The sequence below is a fragment of the Gobio gobio genome, assembly GCF_949357685.1.
Source record: "Gobio gobio genome assembly, chromosome: 5".
Lineage (NCBI taxonomy): Eukaryota > Metazoa > Chordata > Actinopteri > Cypriniformes > Gobionidae > Gobio > Gobio gobio.
Genome location: NC_137101.1, coordinates 46,598,326 through 46,623,943, shown reverse-complemented (window position 1 = coordinate 46,623,943; position 25,618 = coordinate 46,598,326). Strand labels below are relative to the sequence as shown.

At 39.1% G+C, this 25,618-nt stretch overlaps 1 protein-coding gene across 1 annotated transcript; it reads left to right on the top strand.

The window, feature by feature from the left end:
• Positions 1 to 3,811: 3,811 nt before the first annotated feature.
• On the top strand, positions 3,812 to 20,949 carry LOC307126555 (uncharacterized protein). The gene is made up of 3 exons (XM_079817147.1): positions 3,812 to 3,879; positions 4,357 to 4,532; positions 19,430 to 20,949. Exons 2-3 carry the CDS (start codon positions 4,385 to 4,387, stop codon positions 20,428 to 20,430), a joined length of 1,149 nt encoding a protein of 382 aa, XP_079673273.1. The 5' UTR covers positions 3,812 to 3,879; positions 4,357 to 4,384; the 3' UTR covers positions 20,431 to 20,949.
• The last annotated feature ends 4,669 nt before the right edge of the window (positions 20,950 to 25,618 follow it).

Genomic DNA, 25,618 nt, shown 5'->3' with positions numbered 1-25,618 from the left:
GTGTGAGGGCCACATTTTTGAAGTTTTGAGATTCACAAATTACTTTTTTCCCCTTCAAAACGCATTGTCCAAACATTAGACTGTGGGCCAAAGGCTTTAATCAGCTGGGAATAATGCTCAGTGAAATGAATGCTTTGGTTTCAATATGTAATGTTGATTCCAGCAGTTCTCTGTGCTCCGTAATCAATGGCCTGCATGTTTTAATGCCACAGCCAATTCAACTATATATTTTAGCTGCTTCAACATTTCACATGAACTATTTCCTTCCGGGACATCATCCCCAATTAAAAGAGGAAGAAGTCTAAACATGGTCAAATTTGTGTTGCCATTGCCACCAAACAAATATTTGATGGCAAAAGCCTTTGGGATTGGCTGAGGGCTGTTGGTTTTATCAGAGAAGGTGTAAGCAAAGGCCGTAACTGCATGGATCACTGACTCAAGAGAGATGCATTTCTTTTCAATCATCTCTGAAAGGCAGAGACAGAGATCAGCTGACACAATGTCAGACAGCTTCCTCTCATTCCATGCAGCTTACTCACAGCAGGATCCTGCTTTACCTCCTCAACATGCCTGTCATGAGTATCTTTAGTGCAAGGTTTAAAGTTGCTGGAACCTACCTCTGTGTGCTGAGCCTCAGTTCTTGTTGCCATGCAAAAATGGCAGAACCTCTCCGCAGTAAAACCCTCAAGGAATCCTGTCATAGAATGAGCACCAAGGTTATCAGCTGATACATATAGGTCAGTCCCTTTCACAGTTGCTCCCTACTGATCAATGAATAAATCAGTCTGCTCCAACTGAACAAGGTCCTTAACAAGTGGTTGCATGGCTTTCTCATAGCCATTCTCCTTTACTGTACCAGCAATACAGAGAAGACCAAGTTAGATAGATAGTAACGTTGACCTATGTTTCACAAGTATGTTTGCGAGGCCCATACCCAGCCTAGTAGAAGTAAGGTTTTTTTTTTTTTTTTTTTTTCAAAAAGTGGACCCTTTTCAGTCCCCTTAATTTTGTATTTAATTATGAGGTTCAAATACTTCATTTTAGTAACTTTTTATGCACTAATTTGTGCTGGATTATCTTGTCTGCTAGTTTCTTAAGGAGCATGATTTTTGCATGAAAACGTATTACAATGTTGTTCAATTGTTAACCAAGATCATGTACCACATTTTTCAGTCCAAACACACACACTGTGTGGAGTGTATATCATTTGGCATGGATAACCAAAACTTCCCCACAAAGTTCAAATCACAAATTCATGTGACAATTAAAATTTGTAGGATCACCAACTTATAATTGGTCAGCAAACAAAGGTGCTTTATTTATTAATAAAGCGCACACACACACACACACACACACACACACACACACACACACACACACACACACACACACACACACACACGTGTGTGCATCAGCAAAATGTACACAATTTCTCAATTCATGACCCCTTTAAAAGCCACTGATGTGTAAAAATAGTAAATACCATCATGTCCTCCTGTTTTTTTACCTTCATAAAAATTATAGGACCATTAAATAGTTAATAAAGAAGCGTCATTCTAATACCGATTATATTAGAGTTAGCCACACATATGCTAACGATTAACTACACTAACAGCTATGTTTATTTCAATCCGACATTCAAATTAAAATAGGGTATAATATTTATAACATAAAATAAATATAAAATTAAATTGAAATTTACCTGCTTGAACTCTTTCATTAGATCTGGGTGTCGGTCTTTAGGGTGTTTTATTGGGTTTGATGTGTTTCCTCTTTCGATGACATCGTTTTGTAAGAGTGGACTCCTGTAGATGGTTCAATCTACAGGGTTGCCATTAGACTAAAAAACGTTATCAGAAAGATGGAAGAAAACTGTACATTTCTTGTCTATTTCCACCCACTGCAACTCATACCAACGACGGAGATAAGCACAGTTACAATAGCAAAATATGTGGGAGAGCGTTGCTATAATATGACTATATTGTATTGCAATAGGGAGCACTTCAAAGTCAATACTAAATCAAAACTAGTTAGCACAGTATTTGTAATAGAAAGGATTTAATGACAAAATCTGGTTATGGTTACACTTAAAATAGTTTCAAAATGGATGAATGAGATTATAAACTTATACCATTAATCGTACACAGCATGAATACAATGTTACCTGAGAGAGAGAGAGAGAGAGAGAGAGAGAGAGAGAAAGAGAGAGAGAGAGAGAGAGGGAGGGGGGGGGGGGGGGGGGGGGGGGGGGAGAAGAAGAGAGCAAAGACAAGAAGCCCAGATGACTTCAAGAGCCAGAGGAAAAAAGAGAGTGAGAGACACAGTTCCAATCCTTTTATCTATTCCTTGACCATGTGACTGAAACCAAATGTATTCTTTTAAACTGACCAATCAGACCAAACTCACACATAACATTCAAACTGACCAAACTTCCCCCACTGTAAAAGGTGTGGCACCCCCTGCGGCCTACAGGCCTGCCTTTTGTCTTCCAGGTCCTTCTGTTAAGCAAATGTGTTGACAACAGTAAAGCAAATTTCTTTGTTGGATTTCAAATATCAAATATCAAATATCTTTGATTATTTTCAATCCTTTCAGTTTGCAATTTGGTTTTTGATGATCTATGATGTTCCCCTCGTCATCAGCCGCAAATCCAAAATATTTCCATGCGTGGCTTTTTGCTCCTTTCTTGTCAACAAGTGGACTCAGAGCCCCCGCATCAGCAGCACCGTCAGTCGCCATGTCTTTAATGAAGAGGACACAACTGTGCACCTTTCGGATAGCAGGTTAGATTGCATTTACATTACATCGAGATCTGATCAAAATGCGTCCTTAATTACCTCTGGACCAGGACACACTGCTTACAATTTCTTTCTGTATGTGGACATCATCTGGATACAGGTCGCATGTTAATGGCAAGTGTAAACGCTGCCTTAGTTCATGCAACCTAATGCATTGTAATTAAAACTGATATTCCACTGGAAAAACTACAAGCACAATAATATAAATTTAAAACATTATTGAATAAAAGTGAACAATTAGCAATATATTTGGGCCGATGCTATTTATAAACATAAATTATGGTACAAAAGGTTCTATAAACAAATTAATTGAACTACAGTAGGTAGCATTATACTGTTGTTCGCTGATATTAAAGTTAATAACAAACCTACCGAGACTTATTGAAGATCAGGTTTTCTTTACAGTTCATCTTCGGAAAACAAATTATGATATTTTTGAAGGAATCCGAGAGATCTCTGACCCCTCCATAGACAGCAATTTAATGAACACTTTCATTTCCCAGAAAGGTAGTAAAGACGTTGTTTAAATAGTCCATGTGACTCCAGTGGTTCAACCTTAATGTTATGAAGCGGCGAGAATACTTTTCATGCGCAAACAAATAAACTAAAATGATGACTTGATTCAACATGTCTTCTCTTTCCTGTCACTCAAAAATTGAGATTTTAGTTTACATATTTATTATTTAATAATATATTTATCATTGAGAATATATCTAGATGTAGATCTATATATCCAGATATTTAGATGTAGAATCTTATAGTCTACATCTAAAAATCATCAATCATCATTAGTACACTTATTACACTTATTTTACAGACATTTTAGACTCAAATGAACTTCATATATTATATATTGTCTTCTCTTCCCTGTCACTCAAATATTGAGATTTCAGTAATTTATTCCCCTAAACAATACAGTTTTAACTCTTTACTAAAATTATTTTATTATTTGTATATGTGCACTTCTGTGATTGTAGACTGTAGTGTAAACGGGACTTTTATTTTGGTGTGGTGGTGTGACGGTGTGACGTCATAAGGCCGCGCCGCGCTCCTGCATGTGTTGTGATTCGGCTGCAGAAAGGTTTGTGTTTTGAGCATTTAAAACTATAGAAACCATCTTCAAAGTTTTACAGGCGACGCAGAATGAATTATGTATTATTAAATGTAACATTGCATTGCTTTATCTAACATGTATTAGCGTTGTGTGAGTAAAGTAACAGAATAAACATGAGGAACAGAAGGAGTCTCACTTCTCTCTTTATCGTGAATCAGTTCAAACATGAGTTCAGTCTCTGGCGAGAAGAGATGATAGAACCGCAGCTTTATGAGTCAATTGCTTTGGAAAATGATTCAGTGATTCAAAGCGCTCTATTTATATCTCTATCTCAACAATAATTAAATAAATACAAAAATATGAAGTGTCTGTTTTCTTTGTTTTCTTTTATTAGTTTGTTGTGCTAGTTTAGAGTGTTACTGAGACTGCACTGATACTGAACTAGAGCTGGTTGAGACTCAGAGATTTATTTTTCTTTCTGCTAATTATTCATATCTTAATCAGGAGATCCACATGACACACTATTATAAAGATGGCTTTCATTAAAGAGGAGAGTGAAGACATGAAGATTGAAAATGTATTCAGTTTGAAACATGAAGAAACTGAGGAACAAACAAACAAAGACGTGGAGATTGAAAATGTATTCAGAGTGAAAGATGAAGAAACTGAGGAACAAACAGGTTGGTTTCATTCTCAAAGCTGAACTCAGTCATTTGATCATTATTAAATCTCCAGCTTTATAGAAATGAATGATATTTTTGAAGAATGTCTTGTGAATGTGCTCAATCCTGCTGGTTGGTGTAAAATTCGTCAAGTCTACATGTTCACAGATCCTCTCATAACAAGCAAAGCTTATGCTCAATGTAAATAAGAGATTTGTTGTGCCGTTAGATTCATTGATTATAGAGGGAGTTTCTGTCGATCGCACTATAACGGCTGCTCTGCTTGCTTTCTGTCATCTAAACTACGTTCCCAATTTGAAGAAAAGTTTTTTTTTTCATGCTACCTAGGAGGACCAACGTCCACATATTCTGCAAATTTCCAGGAATGACAAATGCTTTTTAATTGAGTGAATCCGCTGTTGTTCTGAGAGTCGCTCCTGAAATGGCCATGATCAACCCTCTACACACACCTTGACAATACAATCGGCATTGGTTAGTCATTTTACTTTCATTAGTTGACTAGAGTCATGACTTAAGAAAAAATATCAGTTCATAAACATGTTTTATATTTTAGATGAGGAAAATACACGTTACAGACGTGGCAAAAAAAAAAAAGTTTTTGGAAGATAAAATGTTTTGTAGTGTAAAGCCGCTGAATTTCGCTCCAAGGATCGGTAGCGAATCGCGGTGAAGGCCGCACGCTCGTTCAGTGTTTCAGCTGGGCAAAATGGATTTAATCATAATATTCTTTATCTGACTCCATTTATCATAGTTGTCGAATTTAGAAGAGAATGCCAACTGGTTGTTTGGTCATTTATATTTGATAGTTAATCATACATTTGATCATTATGTTTTAACCCTTTGTTGCAATTATACCGTTCCGTATTGGAGATAGTTAATAATTACAGATTAATTCAGAAAGGATCCTACTGTAACAATTTATTAACAATCAAGTAAATGTAAAATGTCAATTACATAATAGACAGAAATCTCTTTTAAAAGGAAACAAATTATAATTATGGTTACACTTAAAATAGTTTCAAATAGATGTAAACTTAAACCCTTAATATTATCCTCAGTAGGCCTCTGCCTAGAATGTTACCTGTGTGTGTGAGAGAGAGAGAAAGAGAGAGCCAAAGAGCAGCTCTCTCTAGAGAAAGGCAGAGAATCCAAAAGAGACAGAGATACAGTTCTAATCCTCTTTTACCCCTTTTCCACCAAGGCAGAGCCAGAGCTAAATCGGAGCCAGAGCCTAGTTTCAAATCGGTTCTTTGTGTTTCCACACCCAAAGCCCCAGCTCCGAGCCAGGAAAAGTGGTTCTTAAGTAGCACCAAAACATTGCTGGGCTAGAACAGGGCTAGAAGTAAGAACCGATTACGTCAGGCGCTGGGGGCGGTCAACAAGACCAACACAAACTTGAGATCCACCATTTTTGAAATAGCTGCTAATAGAGCTAACAGCTGCTGCTCGTTTGTAGTCTATACAAATTACGGCGAACTACATGAATGCGTTGGATTCGCTGTGTTTGCGTTGTGTTTTGATGCCGATGTAGGATCGTAAAGCCATGTGAATCAATAGTGACGCAACGTTTGCATTGTTGATGGAAGGCTTGTTCGCAGCGGTGCTGTGCAGAGACCGATCGCCGTATGATAACGAGCCCACGAGAGCAGATGACTTATGCTTTTGATTCACTCATGCGTTTTTTTTTAATATCATACGTGGATCGGTCTGCGCAACGCCGATGCATCTCGAACAAGCCTGGTGTGTGCTTGTGTTTCCTGCTGCACAGGGTTGCCAGGTTTTCACAACAAACCTGTCCAATTGCTACTCAAAACAAGCCCAATCGCGTTTCAGGGGGGCTTCCCCGGTAAAAATCACATTTGGGGGTAAAATATGTGTTTTTTGGCATGGTTGCCTACTACAATTCGCATTCCCGGGGCTAAATATCACATAATTGGGGTCGCTTCATCCCGCGGACATGAAAAAACAGCCCGCGGCAAAACCACATACTTGGCAACATTGCCGCTGCCTCGCTAGCGTTGCTGAGAGAGATGAGACGTATATAGTGACGTAAGACATGGCTCTGTTGTGGCTCTCAGCAGGTGGAAAAGCAAACCGGTTCTTAGAAAGCTCCTCAGTCGAACCAACTATGAACTGGGACTAGCTCTGGCTCTGAATTAGCTCTAGCACTGCCTTGGTGGAAAAGGGTTATTATATCCTCTTCCCTGATGTCACCAAACTCAAATATGACTCTTTTAAAACTGACCAATCAGACCAAACTGTGAGATGTTTGAAAGTAACCAATCAGACGAAACTTCTCCCACTGTACCAAAGGTGTGAAAAGCATTTGGCCGACAAGCCATTCTTTTGTCCTTAGGAATTCCAAATGTCCCTCTGATGGCATTATGGGGGGAGGGGGTTGAGTCAATTTCAAATATCTTGGTCACGACGATGGCTGCTAACAGTAAAGCAGACGATTTTGTTCTATTTCAAATATCTTTGATTATTTTCCACCTTACAGTAGACAGGAGCAACAATATCAACCGAATGGAGAAGGGTTTGCTCCACAGAACATAAAACATCTATTTTATTTCAGTTTTCGCATTTTGGAGGAGAAATCAATGTTACTGTGATGTGACCGTTCTTAAAGCGGGATTTATCCGACTATGGAAACGCGTATAAAATGCTTTAAAGACTTTAGAAATACATCTAGTGGGTATTTAGCATGAAAAGGTATTTAATCCTTTATATTTATGTAACACCGATTATCTCTTCATCATGGCACTGGGTGGGATATATTAGGCAGCAAGTGAACATTTTGTCCTCAGAGTTCATGTGTTAGAAGCAGGAAAAATGTGCAAGCGCAAGGATTTGAGCGAGTTTGACAAGGGCCAAATTGTGATGGCTTAACGACTGCGTCAGAGCATCTCCAAAATAAGGCCGGCCTCATTACATAGTTCTTTCAGAGCCTGGAAGACTTTGGGTAAGTAGAAGTTTCTGAAGTATATTTATCAATTTTTTGATCCATGACACAATTTAAATCTCCACCACAAACCCCCATGCCCTTACAATATTGATTAAACATAAGAATGATTTTAGATATAAACTTAGGTGAGTCCTTGATTGGAGCATATATATGAATTATTGTAAGAGATTTCCCGTGTACTGTGCCTGTAATTAGAACATATCTTCCTTCTGGGTCATTGACTTGATGCTTTAAAATAAAGGGGAAATGTTTATTGATTACAGTTATTGTGCCCCTCTTTCTTGTATTTGTTTTACAAGATGATAAAAATATTTGCCATACCCAGTCTCGCTTTAATTTCAAGTGTTCCAAATCAGATAAATGTGTCTCTTGAAGCATATCAATAGTAGTCCCCTGCTTTTAAAGATAATTTAATATTGTTTCCTCTTAATCGCATGCCCTAACCCGTTCACATTCCATGTGATAAACCTAGCCGAATTATAAGTTGACATCAAATGGAAAAAGATAAAAACAAAAAAACTGTAAATTTAGAGCTGAAGCATGTCTGAGACAGAAGTAAAACACACAAAACAGAACATAGTAAAAAACCCAAACCTCCATCCCTCCTTCCCTCCCACACCCAGAAGAACAAAACTTAGGTCATTGTACCCGACTGGCATCGAGTATAAAATTAAGATACCCATACCAAGTAGTAATACAGAGTTACACCCAATGGGAGGTGCACATGTGCAACAAACCAGTTCCCTTATTCCTTATCAGTCAGGCATCCGAGGTTAGAGCACTTAACTAGTTATACGTTGACATGGGGAAAAAAGAAGGTATTTGCAACAGTTACTATAAAAAAGTTGAAAAAATAAATGGCGACATGTCAAGTTTCAAATAAACCTACCTCAGAATTTTCTTGAACATCGACAGCATAGAATCCTCGAATATATAGAGCTGACAGGGTTTATTTTAGTATACTTGGACCCATTGTGTCTTTCAGGCTTTACTTATCTTCCAGAGTTTTTAGAAACTCAGTGATGGCCGCTGGAGTGGAGAAGACGTGCATCTCCGATCCGTGGAGACAACGAAGTTTAGCAGGATAGGCGAAGCCTCTAAACATATCCCAAGCAGACAGTGTTTTCCTGGCCTCGTCGAACTCTCTGCATTTCTTTAACACCTCCATGGATACATCTGGGTAGAAGCGCAGCTGATTCCCGTTGTGGTTGATTTTGCACTTTTTCCGCGCTGCCTGTAGTATCGATTCCTTATCCATGTATCGTAGGAAGCGGACCAGAACACTTTGCGGTGGCGGTTTGCTTCTGGGATGGGGCCAAGAGACCTATGAGCTCTCTCGATTTCAAAAACGCGAGTCAGGTGTAATGTCCAGCCATTTTGTTAGCATCTTCGTAAGAAACTGTGCAACGGTCTCAGAGCCTTCGGCTTTCTCAGGGAGGCTGACGATTCTTAGGTTTTTGCACCTGCCGCGATTCTCCAGGTCGTGTACTTTGGCTCTAAGTGAAGACAATTCTTTTTCCAAAGATGCAATTTTGTTATCGTGAGACAGTATGCCATCCTCTGCAGCAGAGATTCTGCATTCGGCCTCCGTTAAGCGTGTCTCATTTGACGCAACTCTGCCAGACAAGTTAGAAAGGCTTCCTGTATTGAGGTTACTGAAGTAGGAATATTGTCTAAATGATTGTCAATCGCACTTAATCTGCCGTCAATACTGCCTCGACTGGCTCCCAGGGAGCGGATTTCAGTGAACATAACTTCGGGCTGGTCTGACGAAGTCTCCTCCATCTCAGTGCGCTTTTTCTTTACATTTCTGGTAGGCCGGGAAGACATGAAAAGCGGAAATTTACGCGTTTCTTTAGTCTCGGACATTGTTTGTTGCTGTGGGGACAGTATACTTCGAAAATGAATCGGGATAAAAGAAAGAAATTATCAAAAGAGAAGGAACTGGTGTGGAGCTAACGAGTTAAGCGGCCACGTGACTCCCTATATGCCCAGTCTTTGTTTCTTCACAAGCCACTTGTACTATTTATGTGACTAAATCTGCCATGATTAAACCTTCAGTGATGAATTTTAACAAATGCAACACGGATACACACACACACACACACAGATATAAAACATTATACTAATAAAGCATACTATACAGAAACATTGGTTTGTGCAGAACTTGATCTTTTATTATCACTTGGTAGGCTACATTAAGTGACCTTAAGTTTTTTATTTATAACGGTTTTCTATGGGAGGAAAACACTTAACATGTAATTAAACGAATTGCGTTCATATTCTGAGCTCAACTGCTTTGCTGTACAGTGTGGTTTATTATGAGTTTGGTCTTTTAATATCACTGTCTTAGTGCATTAAGCCACGTTAAACGTTTTAGAATGCCCCTAGCCAGGGACATTTTTTATAACAAAGAGCATCGTTCTTTGCTTTACAAATTTGCAGGGCAATCTGAATCTGTGGTTTGTCTCATCTGCAAACGAACTGTTATAAATCAAATGTGAATACAGATTACAAAGCTTTCACCAAAACCATGTGTTTTGTATTGATTTACCATCTAACGAAGTTAACATAGTTGGTTAAATGAAGTTGGTGTACCACCTACAGGCCTTTTGGGTGAAGTGTAGGTTGGTAGAGAACATGCAAAATGACCATAACTACATTACCCTTTTTGATAGAATAATCGTGATTATAATTTTGAGCAAAATAATCGTGATTGTCAGTTTAACCATTATCGTGCAGCCCTAATTTGGACCGGAAAAAAGAAAATAATTTTTTTTTTTGCAGTGTGCTTTTACCTGTGATGATCTAAATAGAGTACTCATTCATTTAAATAAGAATAGAGTTCTAACTCAGTAATATTAAAATTTCACCTTTTAAAACCGAGGTTCTTGAAAGTTTTAAAGATTTTGTTGTCAATCTTTATTTATATAGCGCTTTTTACAATGCCGATTGTTTCAAAGCAGCTTCACAGTGTTAAACAGGAAAATAATGCAACAGAATTTGATTCGGCTGTACAGCCGCTCTGTAGAAAACAGTGATGTCATCCAGCTCAGTTCAATTATCATATAGTGTCAATGCGGGCAGATTAATATAGTTGAATATTTAGTGATGTATTAAAGTGACATAATTTACATCTCAAGCTACTCTACAGTCAGCTCAAGCTTTTGTCAAATCAGACACCCCTTCATTAATGGGATAGTTCATTAAAAAAAATGTTATGCCAATAAAAAAAATCACCCTCAATGTGCCTTTTTTTATTGGCAAAACACACTATTCCACATCCTGTCCAATGCTGTCCTTCAAACAAATGTGTCAGCTGAGAGCTATGAACACATACATAGTGAATATATCTACCATTACATACATTGACCATGGTTTTACAATAAACAAAACAAACAATAATAATAAATAAATATTTTAGTTATTCAATGGTAACCACAAATTAGCGTTTTGCTTCAAATTCATAGTTTTGGTATTTGTGTGGTTATACAAATGGTTATCAATACTGCATAATTTCCGTAAGGATATGTTTGTGCTATACATTATGTGCAAAAAAGTAACTAAGCAAATCCCTACAAAAAATTATATCAGTGTTACCACATAAGAGGAATGTTCTGCAGGAACACACACACACACACACAAAACAGGACGCACTTTCATGCAAAATGGAAATACTCGCGTGAATTAGTAACATTTACAGATGAGGATATAACTGCTGTTCTCTATATAGATCAGTGGATATAACCTGCAAAATGAACATTTTGCGCTGAGGATGCAGACACACACACACACATCTGTAAAAGAGCATGACAGGGTATGTTAAACGCTAATGCATTCACTTGAAGCTTAAAATAAATAATTCTCATGTTTTGGCCGCTTGGATCCTGTACCTTTCCTGCATCAGCTCAATATGTTTCCACTCCACTATTTCTAGATGCACATTTTGTCCATAAAAATGTGTTATTCAGTGCTGTCATTTGGCACGACTGGGGGAAGCTTTGCGTACACAGAGCAGACCCAATTAATCGATAATGAGAATGTCCAAAAACTATTTATATTTAATTAAGATCATCATTCAAGTGATTTAAAAAAAAAAAAAAAAAATGTAATGAGCCAATTTATGACATAGTTAAAGGGTAACTTCAGTGATTTATCATTAAGCTTTGTATTTAAACTGGGTCATTTATGCAGTAGAAATTTGAAATTATTTTTGAATTTGGTGCCTTCTAGACTGAGAAAAGACAGAAAATGTATTTTTGTCTCATGTGGATGAAAGACAACAACTCCCAGAATGCACTTGCTTCGCTGCCCTATGAGGCCACTCCGTACACCGCCCCCAGCGTCGTTTTGATCTTCATAGTAATACAATAATTTCGTTCAGTTAGAGAATAAACACTACAATTAAAAACTGAACGTGTCTTTTCAATAAAGTGTGAGTGAGCCGAACGAAAGTCACGTCACAGACGCAGCAGTGTCAGATTTCCTCAACAGTGTCAGATTTCATTCACACGGAGAACTGAGCTGAGCTGAGGTAATGTTAAAGGGTTAGTTCACCCAAAAATGAAAATTCTGTCATTAATTACTTACCCTCATGTCGTTGGACACCCGTAAGACCTCCGTTCATCTTCGGAACAGAAATGAAGATATTTTAGTTGAAATCTGATGGCTCTGAAAGGCCTCCATTGACACAATACACGGTTCACTATCAAGACCCTTAAAAGGCACTAAAGACGTCGTTACAAAGTCCATCTCACTACAGTGGTTCTACAATAACTTTATGAATCGGCGACAATAGTTTTTGTGCGCAAAAAAACCCCTAAATAACAACTTATATAGTGATGACGATTTCAAAACACTGCCTCATGAAGCTTCGAAGCGTTATGAATCAGTGAGCCAAATGATGATTCGGATCGCCAAATTTCAGCAGTTTGGCGGTTTGACACGCGATCCGAATCATCATTCGGCTCAGTGATTCATAACGCTTCGAAGCTTCATGAGGCAGTGTTTTGAAATCGTCATCACTATATAAGTTGTTATTTAGGGGTTTTTTTGCGCACAAAAACTATTGTCGCCGATTCATAAAGTTATTTTAGAACCACTGTAGTGAGATGGACTTTGTAACGACGTCTTTAGTGCCTTTTAAGGGTCTTGAGAGTGAACCGTGCATTGTGTCAATGGAGGCCTTTCAGAGCGATCAGATTTCAACTAAAATATCTTCATTTCTGTTCCGAAGATGAACGGAGGTCTTACGGGTGCCCAAACGACATGAGGGTAAGTAATTAATGACAGAATTTTCATTTTTGGGTGAACTAACCCTTTAAGCGCCAGTCTGGCACGTTTTTAGATCGCATATGGAAGCTAAACTATCACAGGAATTCATTGAAAAGTTGAAACACTCACTTTACTCTGCACCGTGCTCCGTTATTGTCCGTGTGGCCGTCTCTGTTGCTGCGTCCCAATTCGCATACTATCCGTACTAGATAGTATTCGAAAACAGAATTAGTATGTCCCAAATCTTAGTATGTTGAAAAAAGTATTCCAAAGATTCCCGGATGGTTTACTATTTCCGGTCAGAATCCGAAGTGCAGATCGATGCGCACTCTAACGGTTGATATTGCCCACAACCCATTGCGAGATGGACGAGGATTCGATTAGAACTACAAACGCGGATAAAAAGTGTTAAAAAACTACAAACATGACGGTTACGCGAGTCTGGCGGTTAAGTTAAGTGGAGAGGATTAGATAAAGTGGTTTGAGTGAGCAATTATCAGCATTTAACCTGACGAAAAGATATTTATTCAATATTATCCACATTATATTTCACCTGCAGCAGCATTGAGAACTTTTGTAATGATACGTTTGGCCATTAACTTTGCAAACACATGAGAGGAGTCTAAAGACCCACGAAAGGCAGATCAACGAGCGACTACATTTCTCTCCGATACGGTAGGAAATTAAATTTAAAGTGGGGGATTTGAACTGTGGCGATGATTGACAGGGCAGTTTAAACGGTGACGGGACGCATGTAACAGAGTCCGTTAAAGATGACAAGTAGTATGTCCCAAAGCTTGCATACTCTTCTGCTACACACTCAAAAGTATGTACTTTTTCTTCACAAAAAGTGTACATACTTTTAGGACGTAGTATAAGTAGGCGAATTGGGACGCAGCATGTGTCTTACATTCTGTGCGTGAGATCTCTCCCCTGTGGGCGGGTTGATAACATGCAGAACAGCCCCATCTAGTGGCTGTAGTTTTTGCCTCTGGCCAAAAAATCCTCCGATGACGCAAAATGACGATATTTGCGTCATCGGAGGAATTTTTCCAGAAATAAAATGCATAATTCTCTCGTCTCAGTGGAATATGAGACGGGAAAGTACCATAATTTGAATATACTACCGGGTTTCTACTGATACAAAGCCTAATGCTAAACCACTGAAGTGACCCTTTAAGTATTTGTGCAGTAAATACGTGAAAAACTACCAAATACCCACAAAAACACAGCATAAATGTATAGTTGAGAAGTAAATAAAAAAATGTATATATAGTTTTCCAAAAAAATTATATTTCCTTATGCAATCGCTCTGTAAAAGTTTGGGGTCTATCTGACCCCAAGGGACTCAAACGTAAACCCTACTTGAGGGACGATTAAGGGTTAACAGTCAGGCATAGTAAACAGAAAACGCATGTATGAGCAACCATGTGTTAACAATGAGGAACAATTGAAACAAATACCAAGGTAAGAGGTCATACATAATATGAGATCTCAAAATAAGATCTTAAACTTCACTGTCAGTACTGGGCTCACAGACCCATTTTTGAACCAGGAAAGACCCTGTAATAAGTCAGTGTCTTGCTCTGCTGCCATCTACCAGCTTTAGTGGTAATGTAATGTCTTTTTTTGTTTTGCTACATCTTAAATTGACATTTAATCATTTAGCAGATAATTTTATCCGAAGTGACTTACAAATGAGGAAAGCAATAGAAGTAATCAACCAACAATAGGGTAACAATATACAAGTGCTGTGATCAGTCCCAGTTAGTACATTACATGTAGCAAGTTTTTATTTATTTATATATAAATATGGAATAGCAAGTGCTAATATTAATGGGTCAAATGTTGCAGAAGTGTCTTGAAAATGGCTAAAGACTCAGCAGCTGGGTTGAGAAGGTCATTCCACCAGCAGGGAAAGGTCAAGGTAAAGGTTGGTGAAAATGATTTTGTGCCTCTTTGGGATGGCGTTGTTCACTGCAAGCTTCTGAAGGACACGTAGGTCTGAAGTAATGAGTTTAGGTGTAGGGGTGCAGAGCCAGTGATTGTTCTGTGGGCAAACATCAGTGCCTTGTATTTGATGCTAGCTGCTATTGGCATACTGTATCTGTTACAGAAGTCTGACAGATCATGCTGGAAGGCCTGCCAAGAGAGCATTATAATAGTCCAGTCTGGATAGAAGAGGAGCTTGTACAAGGAGTTGTGTAGCATGCTCCGACAGGAAGGGCCTGATCCTTCTAAAATTGTATAAGGCAAATCTGATGGGCCTGACAGCTCTAGCAATGTGGTCTGTGAAGTTCATCTGCTCATCAATCAAAACTCCAAGGTTCATGGCTGTCCAGGATTGAGTTATGCTTGATGAACCCACCCAAATGGAGAAGTTGTGAGGAAGTGCTGGGTTGGTCGAGACCACAAGAAGTTCTGTCTTTGCAAGGTTGAGTTGAAGGTAGTGGTCCTTCATTCAGCAAGAAATGTCTGCAGGCTGAGCAGCTACCGTCGGATCATCTGGTTGGGAAGAGAGGTAGAGTTGTGTGTCATCAGCATAGCAGTGATAGGGAAAAAACATGTTTCTGAATGAGAGATCCTAATGATGACATGTAGATGGAGAAAAGAAGAGGTCCAAGCACTGAGCCCTGAGGAACCCCAGTATCTAGATGTTGTGACTTAAGGCCCGGGTATACTTCACTTACCGCGCCCGGACGCGTCACGCGCGCAGCCCTGTCCGCGCGTCTTTCAAAGTATACTACACAACGGATGCGCGCGGATGATCGCGTTCGACACATGCACGGTAAAAAAAGTGTCTATGCTCTACCAGACATCGGAGGGCAGCACTGAGTCCTGTCATCAACGGGACATTCGCTGGGCATGATCGGAGAAGAACTGTAGTGCATCCACCATTGCAACATAGTTTGGAAGAAATACTGAAGAATCAAAAATTCTCTCTTTTTTTCAAGTGTGTTGTTTTTAAACCGGTCTTTGCACACTCTTCTTCGACGGCTGAACACTGTGCTCAATACTGTGCGTATTGCCACCTAGTGGACTCTTCTGTACTGCTGGCGCATGCGCTGTTGCACGCGGACCGTCCGCGCGGTCTGAAAATTTGGGCTGCGCGCGGACGGGGTGTGCGGCCGGCCGCGAGCCCTCCGAGTGACGAAAATTACGTCATGCGGGCGGTGCACGAACGCGGACGGCCGAAGTATACCCGGGCCTTTAGACACCTCACCTCACCACTCCATGACACCCTGAACGACCCACCTGATAGGTAACCACTTGAGTGGTTAACAAATAAATAATGTTTTGGTCAACACATTAAAACATTTAAAATGGATAATATTCAGAGGTTTAAAGTACTGGAAACGTGTGAAGCACTTGAAAGTGCTTGAATTTCAATCTATGAACCCTGAAATGAATAATATAAAAACATTTGACTATTTCCGCCACAATACCATGGTTACAGTTAGCGTTATTATATTAAATCCATAGTGAATGTTGGTGAAAACTTGCATACTTCTTATACCTTTCATATTTCTTATACCTCTTCATGGGCTCAACATTTCATTCAGTAAAGTTAAAAAGCTTTGTTGAATCATGTTTCATGATTGCGTTAGTTTGCATGTACTTGATCAAAGCTTCTATCACTTCTTCTTCGTCTGTTTTGATCCAGAGGTTCTGTACTGATTCAGAAGATGTGTCATAGCGCCCCCTACCGTATACCAGTGAAAACATAGACTGCCAGAAAATTCCGTCAATGGCGGGAAAGCATTGTGTCATAAATGATAGAAAATCTCATCAATGACAGGAAAAGAGTTAATCACTTCTCCTGGGTGATATAGATTTCTGATAAAATATTTTTAAAATTAAAAATAAAACAAAAATACAATCTGAACCGTGCTTTTTGCCTGTATCATGTCTGGTTCATTTGTTTAGGGTGATCACTCCGCTTGTAGAGGTGGCACGGTTTGCTTGTGCGTGTGTGTAGTGTGATCGCTAACCACGCTGGAGCACGGAATAGCTACTATAGTGTGCGCTACTGTTATCATTCTGACAGCAAACATATTCTATTACTACATGAATAGTAAAATGTTCAATTAATTAAATTCATTCGAGTATATTTAGGTTTATAACAGGTCTGGTTTTCTCCTTATTGATGAACAGGAATTGTAGTTTGCTACTATTCTGCAGACTTTAGCTCAATCCTAGTGATGGGCGAAACCAGTTCATTAATTTGATTTTGTGACCGAGATGATCTGCCTTACCGGTGTGTAGCTGAAACAGCTGCTGTATCTATTCAGTGGCCATGAAGCGCGCTCTGAGTGTATAGAGAGCAGTCCTCTTTTAATTGCATATTTTCTTACACTAACGGTAATAAATTTATAACACAACAATAAATGACTCCCCAAACTAAGTTTAATATTGTAAATACCACTTACAGCCATATGATTTTCATGAAAAAACACAAATGAAATCACGGAATCCAGTCACAAATGGAGCTTACTCTATAAAGCGGAAGGTCACAGAATTTTTGGATGAATAGATCAAAAGTGTGACTGTACAATAAATCAGATATTGATATGGACTAGTGTCTGTGAATATTAAAGCTCATAAAGACTGCTGTTGAAATCTGAAGATGGTTTGTTCTGCTGTGTCTGCATGAATGAGCACCGCGGTTTCGTCTACTACTACACAAACTGTTCAGCATCTGCTGTCTCACTATACGAGGGCACATGAACTTCTTCTGTAGAGTCAGTCACTTCATGAACATTTCACCGATCAATTTGATAAAACTATCGACATTTGTCGTTTTATATACACAGGAAATCACAGTTCTTCAAGACAATCCATAAAGATAAAAGTTTGATATATAACATGAACAAAAAAATATTAGTATTGTACATTAGAGTGTACTTCGATTAATAAATTAATGAATTAATTAGTAAATAATTTACCCTTTGTTAAAACACACACAAACTCAAAGGTCTTGATTCCAAGCCGGCAAAATAAAAGCTCTGTCTACCTTGAAATTATTACATAACTTGCACAGTAAAGCATACTTATTATTATTATGAATTTATAATATTTATAATAATTAATACAATTTTAATTTCTAAATTGTTAGAATATATAAAAACTGTGATATACCATTAAATTGCCAACATCCTGCTAAAAAACATGATTGTTGGTCAAACTGCCCAGCACTACTCCATCCTTGATCAAACACACCTGGAAAATTCAACCCAACCCCCAAATTTAACCCCAAGTCTTCAGGACTGCTTGAAAATGAAAGGCAGAAGTCTTTCATTAAAACTCTGCAAGACAGTGGCCCTCCAGGACCAAATCTGCCCACCGCTGATCCCTAGGATAGGATTATATATACAGTGAGGAAAATAAGTATTTGAACACCCTGCTATTTTGAAAGTTCTCCCACTTAGAAATCATGGAGGGGTCTGAAATTGTCATCGTAGGTGCATGTCCACTGTGAGAGACATAATCTAAATAAAAAAAAATCAGAAATGACAATGTATGATTTTTTAAACTATTTATTTGTATGATACAGCTGCAAATAAGTATTTGAACACCTGTCTATCAGCTAGAATTCTGACCCTCAAAGACCTGTTAGTCTGCCTTTAAAATGTCCACCTCCACTCCATTTATTATCCTAAATTAGATGCACCTGTTTGAGGTCGTTAGCTGCATAAAGACACCTGTCCACCCCATACAATCAGTAAGAATCCAACTACTAACATGGCCAAGACCAAAGAGCTGTCCAAAGACACTAGAGACAAAATTGTACACCTCCACAAGTCTGGAAAGGGCTACGGGGAAATTGCCAAGCAGCTTGGTGAAAAAAGGTCCACTGTTGGAGCTATCATTAGAAAATGGAGGAAGCTAAACATGACTGTCAATCTCCCTCTGACTGGGGCTCCATGCAAGATCTCACCTCGTGGGGTCTCAATGATCCTAAGAAAGGTGAGAAATCAGCCCAGAACTACACGGGAGGAGCTGGTCAATGACCTGAAAAGAGCTGGGACCACCGTTTCCAAGGTTACTGTTGGTAATACACTAAGACGTCATGGTTTGAAATCATGCATGGCACGGAAGGTTCCCCTGCTTAAACCAGGACATGTCCAGGCCCGTCTTAAGTTGGCCAATGACCATTTGGATGATCCAGAGGAGTCATGGGAGAAAGTCATGTGGTCAGATGAGACCAAAATAGAACTTTTTGGTCATAATTCCACTAAACGTGTTTGGAGGAAGAAGAATGATGAGTACCATCCCAAGAACACCATCCTTACTGTGAAGCATGGGGGTGGTAGCATCATGCTTTGGGGTGTTTTTCTGCACATGGGACAGGGTGACTGCACTGTATTAAGGAGAGGATGACCGGGGCCATGTATTGCAAGATTTTGGGGAACAACCTCCTTCCCTCAGTTGGAGCATTGAAGATGGGTCGAGGCTGGGTCTTCCAACATGACAAATATTTCAAATACTTATTTTATATATATATATATATATATATATATATATATATATATATATATATATATATATATATATATATATATATATATATATATATATATATATAATACTACCCTATACCCTGGTATTGATGCTTTAAATGTCTAAATTTGTTTTATGTCTGTTTTTGTCCTAGACCTCATGGAACTCAAAGAGGCAAGTCATGAACTTAATGAAAGGGAAGAAGAAAAAGACCACAAGACTGGAGAAAGATCGACACAGGCTAAAAAGACTTCCTCACAAAAAAGTGCTCAAAAGACAGGAACTAAAAGTTATTTCACCTGCCAACTTTGTGGAAAGAGTTTCACACACAAAGGAAACCTTGAAGTCCACATGAGAACTCACACGGGAGAGAAGTCATACACCTGCCAAAAGTGTGGAAAGAGTTATAGAAATAAAGGACATCTTAACGTCCACATGAGAGTTCACACTGGAGAGAAGCCTTACACCTGCCAACAGTGTGGAAAGAGTTTCAGATATATAGGAAGCCTTGAAGTCCACATGACCATTCATACTGGAGAGAAGCCTTACACCTGCCAACAGTGTGGAAAGAGTTTCATACGCAAAGGAAGCCTTGAAGTCCACATGAGAGTTCACACTGGAGAGAAGCCTTACACCTGCCAACAGTGTGGAAAGAGTTTCAAACGTAAAGAAAACCTTGAATATCACATGAGTATTCACACTGGAGAGAAGCCTTACACCTGCCAACAGTGTGGAAAGAGTTTCATACGTAAAGGAAACCTTGAAGACCACATGAGAATACACACTGGAGAGAAGCCTTACACATGCCATCAGTGTGGAAAGAGTTTCAGACATAAAAGGAACCTTGACAGTCACATGAGAGTTCACACTGGAGAGAAGCCTTACATATGCCCACAGTGTGGAAAGAGTTTCACTGAAAAAGGAAACCTTAAAAGACACATGAGAGTTCACACTGGAGAGACGTCTTACACCTGCCAACTGTGTGGAAAGAGTTTCACTCAAAAAGGAAGCCTTAAAGTCCACATGAGAATTCACACAAGAGAGACGTCTTACACCTGCCAACTGTGTGGAAAGAGTTTCAGACGTAAAGAAAGCCTTGACAGTCACATGAGAATTCACACTGGAGAGAAGCCTTTTACATGTGATCAATTTTGAAAGAGTTTCAGATGTAAAGATAACCTTAATGCCGCGTTCAGACTGCACGATTTTCAAACTTTCACACTGACCGATGGATCAGCGACAGGAGGTTTCACACAGCATGACTACAATAGGAGTAATCACCGACAACTCTACATTTCACATTTCACTGCAAACTACATTTCACAACCAAACACACGTGATATGTGACAAGTAAACAACACGAGATCACACGTGCGTCAGACCGGAGTTCTCGCGTGAGACTGGAGTTGTTATTAAAAAATTATAAATTGCAGAAAGTTTGCCATCCAAATTGTCTGTGCACTGATTTGGAACAAAAAGGAGAAAAATAAAAAAAGTATTATTTTGGAGGAAATGGTTGGGGAGACAGGGAGCAAGGATTGTGGTCTCCAAAGAGAGTTTAAGGTAAAAATATATATATATTTTGCAATGTGCTGCTGTTGCGACTGAACAAGCAAATGTGTGTGCTTTGTTTCTGTTTGATAGAATTGTAAATATATCTATTAAAATACTGGTATTCTAGACTATAACTCCTCCCTGAACCTCCCACTGCCCTGTATCTTGCTCTCTCATTGGCTGTCGGTCATCACCGATGTATTTTTCAGTCAAAACATTTCACACAGATGGTGTTTGAATCGCAGACAGGTCCAGATATTTAGCATGCCAAATGACTCATCTGTGATTCTCTCTGATCGCGTTTTTGATTATTCACACTGTGTGATTGTCACTCACGTGCACGAGCACCGATTTGCCTATGATTTCTATGAAGGTATTTTTTGTGCAAAACAACTGAACATGTGTGAGAGTAGAATTTGTAGCTGAAGAGCATATCCACACATGTGTATCAATACATTTGAAGTCACAGAGAAAAATATTTTAGGAAATATTTTTGTATTTTTTTTTCTCACCTACAAACAACACAACAGTTACACCTTCACACATTCTTCACTGCAGGTGCACAAATCCTAGATAAAATCTAGACGCACCCTAGCGGCAGAAAATGTATTTTGCCGCGAGTGTAGTCTAGCAACTCTCGGTAGACCTGAGAGTTGGAAAAACCAAACTCTGGTCAGGCCAATCACAGCGTGTGTAGAGTCGGTGGGCGGGCTTAACATAATGACGGCACGTCACGGCAGAGTTGCGGCGGCTCTGCGTGCTACTCGTAAATTAAAGCTGATGAACAGAACAGCGGTCTTTTGAATTGGTTTTGGCCGTGACTCTGGAAGACTTGGAGTTAAGCTTTTCTTTGATAAAAAGAACGGCACTGAAGTCATTCTTAAGAAAAGAAGATGTGTTCGGAGTTTTGCCGACCGGATACGGCGAAAGTCTATCAACTAACGTTAGATGAGCTTCGCCTTCTTCTTTGCTCTGGTTGGTTGTGGCGGTCATGACGCTATCCAATTGGGTGCAGAGGGAATGTGAAAGACAACCGTTTATCCCGCCCATCGGATTAAGCCCTGTCAATGGTGAGTTTCCAGACCTTCTTGATGTGGGTCTGGCTTGTCAGGCTACACAAATCCTATTCTACGAATCACACATGAAGAAACTCATACGCTCACATTTTTGCCACAGTTGCTGCAGTGAATATGGTGTAAAACGCATTCACACACCCGTATCAAAAATGTGAAGTCACAGACAAATTTTGCACACCCGCAAATTAATATGTGAATCCATGCAATGAGAGGCGCACACTTGTAGAATATTTGGTCACAAATGCATTACTTTTCTTGGATATTTTTCTAACACAATCACAAGTCCAATCACTACAACTGCTTGAATCTGCTGCTGCGAGTCTCAAACGCATATGTTTCGCCTTCAAATGACAAGTTCCGTGCGCTCTCACTTTTGCACCATATACTACGTGAAATGTGGAGCAAAAGTGATTTGTGCATATGTGAGGCAGCGGCAGGCCCTGTTCAAAGAGCGGAGAATCTCGGCCAATCAGAAGAGCTCTTTTAAACCGGTTGCACGCGACCGAGAAAGGGGGAAAAAAAAACCATGACCATCTTCCCGAGCTGGCGGTGTGAAGTACTAATAAAGGTATGTTTTTTTTTCTTATCTCCCCCCTGCAATCACTCTGTTATACATTTGTTTAAGTAGTTTTAATATGTGCGATAATCCCTAAGTTGATAATCATTGTTTCTTAGTTGGGTTAGCCTTTTTTGTTTCACGAAATGTAAGTTACACTAACGCTAACGTTAGCCTATCTGTACTGTTAATTTTGCTATTCAATCTTATAATTAAATATATTTTCATATTAAACGATGTATTCCTTATATGGTCTTCTGCTTTACCTTTTAGAAAAATGACAGAACAGGGTGGGTCTTTGCAGGTCAGTATCATATCATACTATATGTGTACAATGTTTTTCTTTCTTTTGGTTTGGTGGATGATAACATTTATAGGAATACCATAGTAAAGTAAAGGGATTTCATTTGCCCAGTTGGCCTAATTGGAAGCTGCAGAGAGTCGCAGAGCAGGATAATTAACATTTTATAAAGCCTATGCAATTTAAAGCATGTTTTAAATCCAAAATTACTGCAAATATATATAAAAAATATAAAATCACTCTTTATGTAGTTTAACTACGCCCCATTTTTTGAGAATTCTTTGAAAACGACATACCCAAATGAAAATGTCTGCAGCTCTTAAACCCTATGGTCTATATTCATAAATCTGGTCTTATTTTAAACTAGACACTTGAAATGTTGCTACCCAAGAGTCATAATAACTCAAAGTAATATGGGAACAGAGTAATATACATGTAAATATACATGTAAGTGACTCACGTTTTTTTTTTTTTTTTTTTACTTAGGGAAAAAAATATTATAATTTAATGTTAAGAGCCTGAAAATAACTTAAATATAAAACTGAATGTCTAATCATGTCATGATTCAAATATGAGGATGATTCTCTCAGTAATGTAGCTTCTGTGAGCTTTTATGTCAAGAAAAGTCTAGGCGAATTTCAAAAAGGCCATTTATTTCAGAACATTTGCTATTGTAAAGAGTAGTTTTTCATTCAAATAAATCTGCAATAAACTGCTAATTATAATGGATAAACAGTTACTGAAAAACTAAAGCAACTATTTACAGAGATTACAAAGTGTAAAAAACTCATTTAGCTGATGGGAAGCGTCAGTAAGAGTCTGCGCGCTCAACTGCAGTTGCGCCATTGAGAACGCGCAGCCAGCGCACAAACAGTATTCACCAAAGCCTACTTACGCAAACTGCGCAAGATAATGCCTATTCATCCCAGGAGAGTCTCTGATTGAAGGAGAGAGACGAGGGAGGGTTTATAATACATGGGAGAGGCTATTCTAGCAGGGGGAGTTTGCCAGAAAAGGATTAGAATCGATATTTCATTGAAAATGGACATGATTGATTACGCTAACTCAAAACTCCCTTGCAAACAAGGATTTTTTGTTTTTTCCCTATTTTTTCGTTGTTTTGGATTAAAAAGTGGGATGCATTTTGAAGAATGGACTCTTACACAGAGATGTATGCGGGTGTTTATTGGATTCGTCCGATCTGATCTGAACGGCAGGAGATGAAAGATGAGTAACGCTGATATTATGCTAATGTTTACATGGCCGGTCCTTTAGCGTTTCATTTAACCCTTTCCTCTCTGGTGTATTTATTGCAAAAACAAGTTCAGAACATGAATCTTGAGTGTTTTAGCTTTCAAATGATGCATAGTTTGTGATAGTTGATTGAATATTTTGTATAAAACAAAAGTAAATAAAAGTACACACACGCCCACTTCCGTCAACCCCCCCCGCCCACGATCCGATGCGGGTTAACAAGTTAAGAATTGTTTAATTCACTTCCATGTGCCCTGCAGTGTCCCAAATCAGCTGACCTGCAACAGATGCTTAACCACTTAGAAACAGGCGCATCCTCACAAAACTAATCTAGACTGAGTGCAATAATGTTTGGTCATATTTATCATAGTTTCTCTGAGCCATGACTATGACATATATAATTTGAGTATTTTTAATTCAGGTTTGATTTATGCTAAATGTATAAATTATTATAGTCCACTCATGTTTGTTTTGATAATTGTTTATTGGCATAAATGTATCATTTAGGCAGCCAACATTGTTGGCTGATGCTAAAAGGATTTGTTTTAGCCATTTTTGTAATATATTTTTGTTCTTTTTAGGAAATGCTACTCAGTCATTTACTGGACAGGCCCTACACCAGACTATCAAATTGCCTTGAGCGTGCCCCTCTGGACCTAGATTATATAGATTATTATTTATATGTTCACAGAAGCTTGTTGTATTCAGTGCAGTGTCAAGCCAGCTTAAGATCCCTCAAGCAGAGTATCATGCCCTTACAGAGTTACATCACCTAGTCTCTGAGCAAAATGACAAGGAAACGCGTATAAAAGTTTCCCTGGAGAGGGGAAATCGTGGCTGAGCTTCTTAGTGTGGGCCTATCTGTGAAGTACATGGACAATTTTGTAGGGGTTTCTAGGTGGACGCTGCAGAGACGTATGAGTGATTGGGGATTATTTGTGAGGGGTCTGTACAGTGACTACAGTGACTGATGATGAACTTGGTATCAGACATTCACTCCAGCAACCCACTAGAGTGCGGATCGGGCCGCATTTTTCTGTCCGAGCCCGGCCCGCGTCCGACAGAGTAGTAACCGAACCCGACCCGAGCCCGACAGGCATTAAGATATTTATGTCCGAGCCCGACCCGAGCCCGAATGTAGCGCACAGACTCTTCATAGTTGTGAAATTGCTGTTTTGTTTTGCACCGGCAGTGATAGGGTTAACAAAGGGAGTTCAAAGGGGCGGAAACAAATCCTGAAGACGGGTGCGCTTGAGTGCAAGCGGCAACCTCCCTCAGTTTCTCTTGAAGCCAATACGGAAGTGCCTTAAACTGCAATTCACCGACTGGCCGCTAGGGACAGGCTCCAGACGGGAGCAGAATCTCATTGAGCCCCATGTTAAAATGCCCAACTTCACAGCAGAATAAAACATGTTTATAGCCTGGTACAAATTGTAGTTTTGGTCTATACGGCTAATTTTGCCCTTCATGACAACTGTGAGGGGGGTGAATTTTTTTATAACTCATTCGTTTACATTATATAAAGCCTTAAAGTTCTGCATAATTAAGGGCGTGGCCACTTCGAGTGACAGTCGGATAGCCGTTTATCTGCTGTCTGTTAGT

What these genes read in the sequence shown, in the direction of transcription:
- LOC307126555 (XM_079817147.1), top strand. Translation starts at nt 4,385, where the DNA reads ATGGCTTTCATTAAAGAGGAGAGTGAAGACATGAAGATTGAAAATGTA. An exon ending in AGAAACTGAGGAACAAACAG is followed by an intron (nt 4,533 to 19,429) that starts GTTGGTTTCATT and finishes TTTTTGTCCTAG; the next exon opens with ACCTCATGGAACTCAAAGAG.